At 37.8% G+C, this 11,351-nt stretch overlaps 1 protein-coding gene across 4 annotated transcripts in view; it reads left to right on the forward strand.

The window, feature by feature from the left end:
- The window catches only part of TRAPPC13 (trafficking protein particle complex subunit 13), a 28,508-nt gene that overhangs the window by 13,861 nt on the left and 3,296 nt on the right, over positions 1-11,351 (forward strand). Inside the window, exons 7-12 of one of the 4 annotated variants that reach the window (XM_062018074.1) lie at positions 140-184; positions 2,886-2,903; positions 5,095-5,228; positions 6,360-6,558; positions 10,123-10,223; positions 11,124-11,274. In XM_062018074.1, the coding sequence (XP_061874058.1) occupies positions 140-184; positions 2,886-2,903; positions 5,095-5,228; positions 6,360-6,558; positions 10,123-10,223; positions 11,124-11,274 (648 nt within the window). The remainder of the gene's footprint in view (positions 1-139; positions 185-2,885; positions 2,904-5,094; positions 5,229-6,359; positions 6,559-10,122; positions 10,224-11,123; positions 11,275-11,351) is intronic. The other 3 variants (XM_062018075.1, XM_062018076.1, XM_062018077.1) reach the window with 3 other exon arrangements.

The raw sequence follows: 11,351 nt of genomic DNA on the forward strand, positions 1-11,351 counted from the left end.
TCATATATTCCATAATGCACCTGTTCTCTCTAAGAGCAAACAGAAAGATACACTTTACTGTTTACCACTTGTAAACAGTTTATGCTGAAGTTGTCTGAGAAACCATTTGTCAATCTGTCTTTTTTTCCACTTCATTCAGGTTCTTAAACCCCTAGATGTGAAAACCAAATTCTACAATGCTGAGGTGAGTGAGAGCAGTGTGGTCATGTGTACTTACTTCTTAAGTACATGTCTCTGAGAAAAATTATCAGTTCTAAAGGGAAAAAAAAATCAGGTGGTGGGTTTACATAATTTAAAAATAGATATACTTTGATGAAACAAGGAAGGACACAGTAACTCAGGCCTTTAATGTAATATGCTGACAATTTTGCATATTTTCTGCTTTCCTATGAAATCAAATACTTTGTTATTGTTTGTATATTTGGGCTTATAGAGTACTTACTGAAAGGGAGATTAGTTGCTCACAAAGCAGATAATATTTTACTAGACTGGGACATTTTTAAGTTTAAATTTCCCCAATGTAAATATGAGCCCTGTGTTCAATAATTTAATTTTCAAGTTTGTGTCAGCTATATGTAGTGCTTCAGAACTAAATGACCTTTAATATGCTTTTTATATTTATTTGGACATACTTAGGAATCTGGCTTTTGCTCTTTATGGGAAGGATTTTAACTGAAGGTGACACAGATAATGGAAACTCTTACAAGTTACATACAGCAATCTTTGTAGACATTCTCAGTGGATGTATTTATTATATGCTTGTTGTTGCGTATAACTTCCAGACTATTTCACTACAGGAAGTTAGGGCATTTGTTTCCATCATTATCACTTACCTCCTTTGTGATAGTGAGCAAGTAGCTTAGTTTTGTAACCACTGTATTCTGTATAATTTTTATGAAGTTCAGATTGATACTTGCAAAGTACATTGGAGAGAGAGAGCTTCCATGATCAGTATTAAACTTTTTCCATAATCCCTGGAAACTGGTCAACAAAGACAGTGCTCGTAATTTCATTAATAAACAATCCATTTGAAATAGTTTAAAAGATAGAAGCTGTAGGTTTTTTATGTTGCAGTGAATAATAGATGGGACAAAAAAAGTGTCAGTGAGAGAAGAAGAAAAGATACAGAATTTTGGCAATTTGAAAAATAATTTTTGTTCAGCTAAGAAGAAAACATTTTGTTCTTAACTAAGCAGATATATGAGTGTTTAAATTTGCATGTAGAAAAGCAGAGTCTCTAGATCTATTTTTCTAATTATTTATCTCGATCATAATCACACCCAGAGTTCATCATGCAAGATTATGGCTATAGAGGTGTGAAAGGCCTATTTCTTTCCCTACCTGACAGTATCAACAGAGAAAACAGAAGGCAGAAATAGCAGATAAGAATTTCTGTTTTACAAATGAGGATTTCTTGGTTCAAAGTTCTGTCTTGTTCAGAGCTGTGCAGGAAGCTTTCAAGAAAGATTTTCATTCTGCTGTGAATATAAATTACAAGATATTTAATCTGTAATGTGTAATTTATTTAGAGGGAGCATAAGTCAAGGCACACGTCGTAAGTGATTTAAATATCATAGTACTGAGGAAGAGAGGAAAACATTTTCCTAAAAATATCTTGGTGAAAGCTTCAATCTTTAGGTTGACTGGGTATGAGATACCTTAGTAGGTCTGGAATGTAAGCACATACCACTGCTCTAGCACTTTATGGAAATTATGCTACCCATAAATGTATCCTGCTATGATTTAAGAACAAAAATAATCCTATGAATCTAGGTAATTCCCCTGGGAACAAAATAAACCTCCATTTTGTGCTAGGATTATATTATTGGTTCAGATAAAAAATATATTGTATGAGAATGAGGGAAAGATAAATTTTGCTGTCTGTGTTCTTCACAGGTAGATTTTCTTTTGTGATGAAATGTGAATGGAAATAAAAACCTGTTTAAGGTTTTTTAAAATGTGGTGCTATATATTCATGAAATCTGTCACTAAAATTATATTCTAATAGGAATCACGGTCCATGATTTCATTTTTTTCTAAGACAAAGAATGATGCTGAACATTAGTTTTCTTGCCTGTTGCTCATATTGGAGTAGCATCCAAATCAAGTTGATCACTGATATTTATGCATAGAATGATGCATGCTGTGTCGCCCTAACCTGCTGCAATCCTCAGATTGAATTGCCTGCCCCCAAACAATAGAAAGGCTCTCACTGACTTTGGGCTGCCTTGGAAAAGGCTCTGTAAAAGGTTCTCTTCCTGCAAACATGCATAAGGAAACAAGTATGCAGACACTTAAGGAAACAAAGTTTGCAATTAAAGTTGTGGTTTTGGAATGATGGATATTAAAAAAAATATAATTTTTCATGATTAACATTACATCAAACTTTGTTATAAGCTGCAGTATTGTAGCTCTGCTAGAACACATTACCACATTACTTTTATTTTGAGACCTTATATAGGTGGATTCCTCAAATTATCTGTACAATGACAAGACTATTTTTCCATTTCATATACAGTGAATTTAAATTCAGGACAAACTTCAAACTTGCTCAAAACCTTTTTTGGTTTTTTGGGGAGTTTTTTTGGGGAGTCAGTTTGTTCTACCATATCTTACCTGTCACTTGTGTAACTTAGGCTCTACTTTGGATTGGTTCTGAAGCAAAGCTAGTAAACCATGTAACCATACTAGCTGTAACTTTTTAGAAATGTAGTTGTCATCTTTGTTTGCATCCATTTTTATTTGTGTTTCTGTCTTACTAATGCTATCTTGTTTAGATGGTGCAAAAAAAATGCAGAAATGCATTTTGTTTGAAGTTAGCCTCCTTTTTTCTTTAACATTTAACCCTAATTTCTCTAATGTGTTCTTTTTTATTTTCCCATTAGAGTGACCTCAGTTCTGTGGTAATTTTTATTTATTTTTTATAAATATGTATGCTTTTTTAATTGCCTATCTGTCTCTGTGCCTGTTGTTGACATTCTTTTAAAAACATAATGGAAAAGCATTATTTGTTCCTGTATATCATGAACTGATGTTTTCTCATCTTTGTATGTGCAGCTAATCATTTAAATGGTTAGCTCTTTCTTTAATACCCATTGTTGAAACTAAAAGTTGATTATTACAGACTCTTGCTCGTGGGAGTCCTCCTGTAAAATATTTCACCAAAATGTGAATAGATTCATTATTTGAAAGTGGGAGTTAATCCCTTCCAAAATTTTCCTGCTTTTGGCCCATAGGAATGTAGGTTTTATTACAGCACTGCTTGTGTAAGCTGTGACAGAACTTTTCACGTCTGGTTGGTGGAGACAGTGGGTTTGAGGAGAGAGCAGCAATTTTATGTGTTCTTCTTTCCTTTTGCTAGCTGGAAGTGCATTTTCAAACTTTTAACTGCATGTGACAGTTGAAGAGCTAATGTGATACTTCTGCAGTCTGATTTCACTTTGAAGTGTGCCATGTATTAAAATAAACTGCATTCCTCAAATTCTGGAGGAGTCTCTTTTTTTGAACCATGTGATATTAAACCAACTTAGGAATAACACAAAGCTAACTTGCTTTTTCATTATGCTGCTTGTTTTTTCTTTTCTCTTTCAAATTAGCTTTTTCTAAATTTCTGCACATGATTGCTGCATTGAAAACAACTAAAATTTGGGTAAATGGACACTTTGAGCAATGGATTTATGGGATACAAACACTATCAACTTAAGTGACAGTCAAATGGTAGTAGTAATGATTACTGAGAGCATGTTCCAGCTCCTCCTGCAACTGTGAGGTTTGTCTGTAGCCCATGGAGCTTGCACAGTTTTCATTACTATGGATATACTATCATCTGTTTTGTGCTTAACATGTTTATAAGAAACAACAGACAGTTCCAGTATCATTCTGTGTTTCTCCTTCTAACAAAATGACCATAGAGACTAAAAATATTTTGGCTGTTTTTTATAATTTGCAGACAGGACTCCATTTGTATAATGAAGTCATTTATTTACACTGATTAAAAAGAAAGTGTAAGAGTCCTTCCACCTTCCCCATAAAAACAGACATTAAAAAAATTATCACAACAAAATACCTAAACTGCTTCATATTGAATTTATAGAATAGACTGTTTCATTTGGAAGGGGCCTACAACAATCATCTGAATCAGTAACTCTCTTGTAAATGCAGATTTGGCACCCTCTCCTTTTTAATTGGCACTTTGGTTTTGTTTTTTACTTCTCCAGGCTTTCATATTTCTAGCAGATTGATCTTTTAATAATTATTCTGTCCTGAGATTTTGTAGCTGCAAAGTGACTTCACTGGTCTGCAATTCCACAGAAGCAATGAGGCAAAACCACTACCCATTCCATTTTTTTTTCTTTAGCTTCTGAAGTTTAACAGTCTGTATTGTTTGTTCTTGTTCTGGAATTGATCTTTATGTACCATCTTCAGGTATTGGCTTCATTTGACAGATTTGTCTTATAGGGTGTTTTAAAGGTAGACTACCAGCTAAATTATTGGATGTATATCATAGTGGTAACCATTGGCATGATGCAGCTCAGTGAGAGGGAAGGCTGGTTTTGGCTTTTTAGACAGTACATCAGTGTTTCAGAATAATAATAAAATCTCAGAGCATGTGCTTGAACTGTTTTATTCAGTTGAAGAGAAACACACACACTTATTTTGATTTTTTTTTTGGTACAGCTTGATGCACTAGTCATCTGACACATGGCATGTCATTGTGCACTGCAATTCCTCACCATTTATTCTGTTTTTTAATAATTTGGTTTAAATCTGGTTTAATTTGGTTTAAATTTGAGTTGCTATTGAGTTGATTAAACTCTTGATGAAAGTTGATGTATTACAAATAAGCAATAGCTAGAACGTAGCAGAATTATCCCACATCCATTGTTTGGCAAGATACCTGTTGACTAACACTTTTGCTCCTGTTGTTACTGGGGTTAAGGTTTTTTCTTGCATTAATTAATTTGATTTGCAGGCATGAACTAAAACCATGTGACTTCATGTTTTGTTTTTTCTTTTTTTAACAATAGGACTGTCTACTCTTTTTTATTAACATCAGTCACATTTTTATGAACTTGCACTTTCGTTTTTTTTCAGACAGATGAAGTGTTTCTGGAAGCTCAGATTCAGAATATCACTACCTCTCCAATGTTTATGGAGAAGGTTTCTTTAGAGCCATCTATCATGTACAATGTTGCAGAACTGAACACTGTTGACACAGCAGGGGAAAGGTATGTTCAGATACGGGATATTTGACTTTGAAACTCTTTATATTATGATTTCATAAGATGTAAATTGTCTGTAACAGAAGGACTGTGCTTTTTTTGCTGGATTGAAAAGATCAAGTTCCTGTTATGTATTCAGCTGGAAAAGCTGTTAATAGACACTGTTACTAGAGAAATCCTCAGTTTAATCTTCAAAGAACTGGTAATATGGATGACATGGTAACATGAAAACATACTACTTCTTCAGTATCTAGTATATAAAATTCAGCCCACATCTCATTCTGAACTGGTCTGTGTGTACATACTTAGCCTTACAGGATCTGTCTGACTCGTACTTGCCTCCTTCTGGTAGACTAATAACTGTTTTCAATTGTTCTAATCAAGATCTAGCAAGGCAGCAGGCAAGGTGAAATCAGTGGAATGCCCTTACAGGATCTTAAGAGTATAAAAATTTGTCATACCAAAATAGATGTCATTCAGAGCCTATTAGTAAAACACCAAATACCAGAAGAATTGTCTACTGTGTTCAGTAAACTGTTCTGGATACAAAAGCTTGTAATATCTGGGTGGAAGTTAGTTTTGGTTGTTTTGTGCTTTGTAGTTGCTTGGATTTTTGGAGGAGGTGATGTTTGGGTGCTTCTGTAGTGCAGGATGAAGTAAAAATTCTGTCTTCTTGCCTGTCACAGGGTTCACCTGCAGTGTAGCGGAGCATTGTTGTTATGAAGTGTTTGCATCCTCTGTCATGGATCCTTCTTGTCTTAAACAAGAATCTTAGACTTACGACATTGAGATTTATGGGGAGGGAACCAAATAGCAGAAGCAAAATTACCAGCATTGCTGTTTAAAGGTCAAGATGCTAGCTAATAAATTAGAATGTAGCAAAGTGGATTCCTGCCTCAGTCCTCTCTGGTTCAGGTGAATCAGGTTTTCAGTCCCTGTGGTTCTCAATGCTACATAGTTTCTAGAATCATTTTCTGATGTGAAAGCACAAAAATACTGTTTTACCATGAATAAAACACACAGACACAGTAAAACTGGTGAGGGAGTGGGGAAAAAAAAGTTGAGTTCTTAAATAATTTTAAAAACAACTGTTTAAATTAAGACACAAGGGGTTTTTTTTGTTTTATTTTCTTTTAGTCAGTCTACTTTTGGCTCAAGGACTTATTTACAACCTATGGATACACGTCAGTACTTATACTGCCTAAAACCAAAGCAAGAATTTGCAGAAAAGGCTGGAGTAATAAAAGGTGTAACAGTGATTGGTAAACTAGACATTGTATGGAAAACTAACCTGGGTGAGCGAGGAAGGCTGCAAACTAGCCAGCTCCAAAGAATGGTAAGTTTAATTTAAACATCGGTTGAACTTAGCATCCATTTTTAAAGCAACTCAATGAACAACTTAACAATGACTTGAAGGGAAAGGTTGAGGCTGCTTGCCTTCTGGACGTTGTACTGAGTGCTCATGTTTCTGTTTGTATTTGAGAAGTTATTTACTACATTGGGTTAGTGAAGTGTGGAAGAAAGACCATTGCAAGGGGCTGAAGCTGAACAAAAGCATTCTTGTTACTTTTGATCATGGAAATGGCAACATTTTTGCTTTTCTTGAGGATTTGTTTTCTGGCACATAATGTGCCTCTTTCTTTTTTCACAGCATTGAACAACATAACTTCATCGATTGTGCGCTTGAATTGCCAGGATCAAGTAACTTATGAAGCAAAGTCATGGAATCGTAGAATGCTTTGGCTTGGAAGGGACTTTAAAGATCATCTAGTTCCAACTCCCCTGCCACAGGCAGGGTCACCTTCCACTAGCCCAGGTTGCCCCAAGCCCCATCCAGCCTGGCTTTTAACACTTCCAGGGATGGGGTTATCAACAGCCTGGGCAAACTGTGTCACTGCCTCACCACCCTCACAGGGAAGAATTTCTTCCTAATATCTACTCTTAAGACTACCCTCTTTCAGTTTAAATCCATTTCCCCTTGTCCTGTCGCTGTATGCCCTTGTAAAAAGTCCCTCTCCAGCTTTCCTGTTGGTGCTCTTTAGGTGCTGGAAGGCTGCTATACAGTGTCCCTGGAGCTTTCTCTTCTCCAGGCTGAACAACCCCAATTATCCAAGCCAGTCCTCATAGCAGAAGTGTTCAACCCTCTGATAATTTTCTGTGTCCCTCCTCTAGTACCTCTCCAGCAGCTCTATGGCTTTCTTATGTTGGGGACCCCAAAGCTGGATACACTGCTGCAGGTGAGGTCTCACCAGAGTTAGGCAGAAACCCCTCCCTTGACCTTCTGGCCACACTGCTTTTGGTGCAGCCTGGGACATGGTTGGTTTCCTTGGCTGCACGCACACATTGCTGTGTCATGTTGAGCTTCTTGTCAAGCAACACTCCATAGTACTCCTCAGAGCAGCTCTCCATTCACTCATAACTTAGTCTCTATTTGTGTTTGGGATTCCTCCAGCCCACATGCAGGACCTTACCCTTGACCTTGTTGAACTTCATGAGGTTTGCATGGGCTCAACTCTCAGGCCTGTCCACATCCCTGTGGATGCCATCCCTTCCCCTCAGCGTGTTGACTGCACCACCCAGCTTGGTGTCATTGGCAAACTTGCTGAGGGTGTACTCAGTCTCACTGTCCATGGCCCTGACAAAGATGTCAAACAGCTCTGGACCTAATATTGACACTTGTCACTGCTCTCCACTTGGACATGGAGCTGTTGATCACTTGGACCACTCTTCACTCCAGGGCTTTATCCCATGGTACTCAGCAGTTCCCTGAAGATGCCAAACTCTGTTCTCCTGAGGTATCTAGAGTAGTGAACTTGCTATGGTCTCTCCTTGCTGCGCTACAAATCTTGAACACCTTTTATTCCATGGTCACTTGCAGCAAAGGCTGTCCTTGAGCTTCACACTCCTAGCCCCTCTATGTTGTAAACAAGATCCAGCATAGCGCCTCTCCTTGTTGGCTGCTTTATCACTTGGAGAAGGAAGTGATCATCATTGCATTCCAGGAACATTTTTTCTTTTAATGTATCTCTCTTATAAGTAGAGTTTAATGTTATGGCAACTACATGTTGTTTTGGTAATATTTTTTCCAGTAGATTCCTTTCTGACACCTAATAGAGCTTCAGAGCTGTAGAGGTGTGTCTCCATTGGTTTGACATACCAGTGCTTATAGTAGTGTCCAGTTCAATACACTTTCTCAAATGTCATCTGTCTTCAGTCTGGAATGAACTCTATATGACTAAAACCTGTTCCAAACCTGTCATTTACTGGCTTTCTGGACCTCTTTGGGACCTTTTCTGGACCTCTTTTTTTGAACAGAGACGAACCTCATGAGGTTCAACAAGGACAAGTGCAGAGTCCTGCATCTGGGAAGGAACAACCCCATGCACTAGTACAGGCTGAGGATTGACCTGTTGGAGAACAGCTCTGCAGAGAGAGACCTGGGAGTCCTGATTGATAATAAACTAAGTATGAGCCAGCAACGTGCCCTCGTGGCCAAGAAGGCCAATGGCATCCTGGGATGCATCAAGAAGAGTGTGGCCAGCAGGTCAAGGGAGGTTCTTCTACCCCTCTACTCTGCCCTGGTGAGGCCTCATCTGGAGTCCTGTGTCCAGTTCTGGGCTCCTCAGCTCGAGAGGGACAGGGAACTGCTGGAGAGAGTCCAGCGCAGGGCCACCAAGATGATCAGGGGACTGGAACATCTTTCGTAAGAGGAAACATCTTTCATAAGAGGAACATATTTCATAAGAGGAAAGGAACAAGGGCTATTTAGTCTGGAGGAGACTGAGGAGAGATCTTATTAACATTTATAATTATCTAAAGGGTGAATGTCAGGAGGTTGGGACATCCCTTTTTTCTATAGTAAATAGTAACAGGACAAGGGGTAATGGGATGAAGCTGGAACACAAAAAGTTCCACTTAAACATAAGAAAAAACTATTTCACTGTGAGAGTGATGGAGCCCTGGCACAGGCTGCCCAGAGGGGTTGTGGAGTCTCCTTCCTTGGAGGTCTTCAAGACCTGCCTGCACATGTTCCTATGCAACCTGATCTAGGTGACCCTGCTTCTGCAGGGGGGTTGGACCAGATGATCTCTAAAGGTCCCTTCCAACCCCTACCATTCTGTGATTCTATGAATACCTTTAATCAAGCTTTAAATGTAAATTTTACTGCAGCATTCTTCCATTAGCAGAGTTGGAACACGTGCCACAAATAAGCCTTATCATGCAGGTCAAATTTTTCCCTTGTGGGTTTGTTATTTTTTTTTTCCTTACAATCTGTCCCTTCTAATGAAGGGACTGAAAGTCCAAGCTTTTTATCTGCAGCTTGCTATCTTGAATCAGCCTCGCTGGTAGCATCTAGGACATTTATTACAGGCCTGTTAATAGAAATGCCTTCAGCTTTTGACAGAATTGGATAGTTGATAACTGTTCATATCAAGCCTTTCTGACTGGTGGCAATTAATTATTTCTGCAGAGGCCTGGAGGACTGAAATGGCAAGGAGAATGAACAACCTCTTGTTTATTAGGATGTGGAATAGTGGTGGGTTTATGTGGGAAAACTATACTTACATTGTCCATAGTTTGTTATCTGCCTGACAAGTCTTAAAATAAAGCTGATCTTCTCAGGAACTGTGTATAGGTATTGAAACTTTAAAGACATGAAATACCTGAAAAACTTAATAATAAACATCATCTTTGTGTAATGAATCATTAAACTGATTATCAAGACAGTGGTCATCGGTAGCACTGCTGTGATTTGGGCACAAAAAAAAGCACAAAGGGTCAATCTTCTTTCCTCAAATTCCTCTTACCCCAAGCTTTTTGCAGTAAATGAAAACTTGAGTAGTAAAACTTTAGCTTTACTATCTTGCATCTGAGAATGTTCATTCTTCTGCCTTCACAGGCTCCTGGCTATGGTGATGTACGGCTTTCTTTGGAGACAATACCAGATACTGTTAATTTGGAAGAACCTTTTGACATTACATGCAAAATAACCAATTGCAGGTAACAATGTCATACGAGTCTGATGCTTTTTTCTGAGTGGGTAAGCTGTGGCTCATTTTTCAACACTTTCCCCTGAAATAACTCAAACCTGGTCTCTACTAGTGAGTTGTAGCAACATGAAACTGCTCAAAACACATCATTTGGACTACAATGGTTCTTAAAAATCCCAAAGAAACGAAACGAATTCTCTCTTATCTGTTAAAACTATTTGGACTAGGAGATTGGAAAAAATCTGTAGTATAATTCTATGGAACTCGCTGCAATGAAACATAAGATTGCACCCCATATTTAAATGACAGAATCACAGAATCACCACTGTTGGAAAAGACCTTTAAGATCATTGAGTCCAGACGAATCATCTTAGTTCTTCTTAGTTAATGTAATAACAAAACAAAGGCACATACAAGATTTTTTTTAACTGCAAGTGATTTTTATCAGAAATGATGCCATTTGTATCCAGTCCAATTTGACTGCTAGTTCTGCACCGCTGCTGGAATGCTGCTAAACATTGTCACCAGTCTTTGTATATCTCTGCCTGCATTCTGACTTTGTGTTCACACTGGAATCTATCTACTGTAGTCTTTTTTATAAAAGAGTTGCAAAGTGACATTTAAGTAATTTTAAGTAGAAATTGAAGCCAGGGACTAAAGTATTTTGAAGATCTTGTACTCTACCCAAAAGACGAGCAGCGTTAGGCTACTCAGTATTGCCAAACCCATGGCAGGACGCTCATGTTGGACAAAGCTATAAGCACATCACAGCCAGTCTAGCAATTATGTGTAAACACTTAATTGGTAATAACCTGAGTCGTAAAGTAATCAAGCTTTTACATGTCTGCAGTCCTTGAATTCTTATAAAAAGCCCACAGGTTTATTCTTGTTTTTTTTCAATTTCCTCTAGCAGTGAAAGGACTATGGATCTGGTTTTAGAAATGTGCAATACAAATTCCATCCACTGGTGTGGAGTTTCAGGAAGGCAACTGGGAAAGCTGCACCCAAGTTCATCCCTCCATCTTGCACTCACATTGTTGTCTTCAGTGCAGGGATTGCAAGTAAGTTTTTACAGTATAGATTTGTTATAAAATGGTATGTTTTATAAGCTTAGTAGTTCTTTGTAATAACAACTCTA

This window comes from Colius striatus, chromosome Z (genome assembly GCF_028858725.1).
Source record: "Colius striatus isolate bColStr4 chromosome Z, bColStr4.1.hap1, whole genome shotgun sequence".
Classification (NCBI taxonomy): domain Eukaryota; kingdom Metazoa; phylum Chordata; class Aves; order Coliiformes; family Coliidae; genus Colius; species Colius striatus.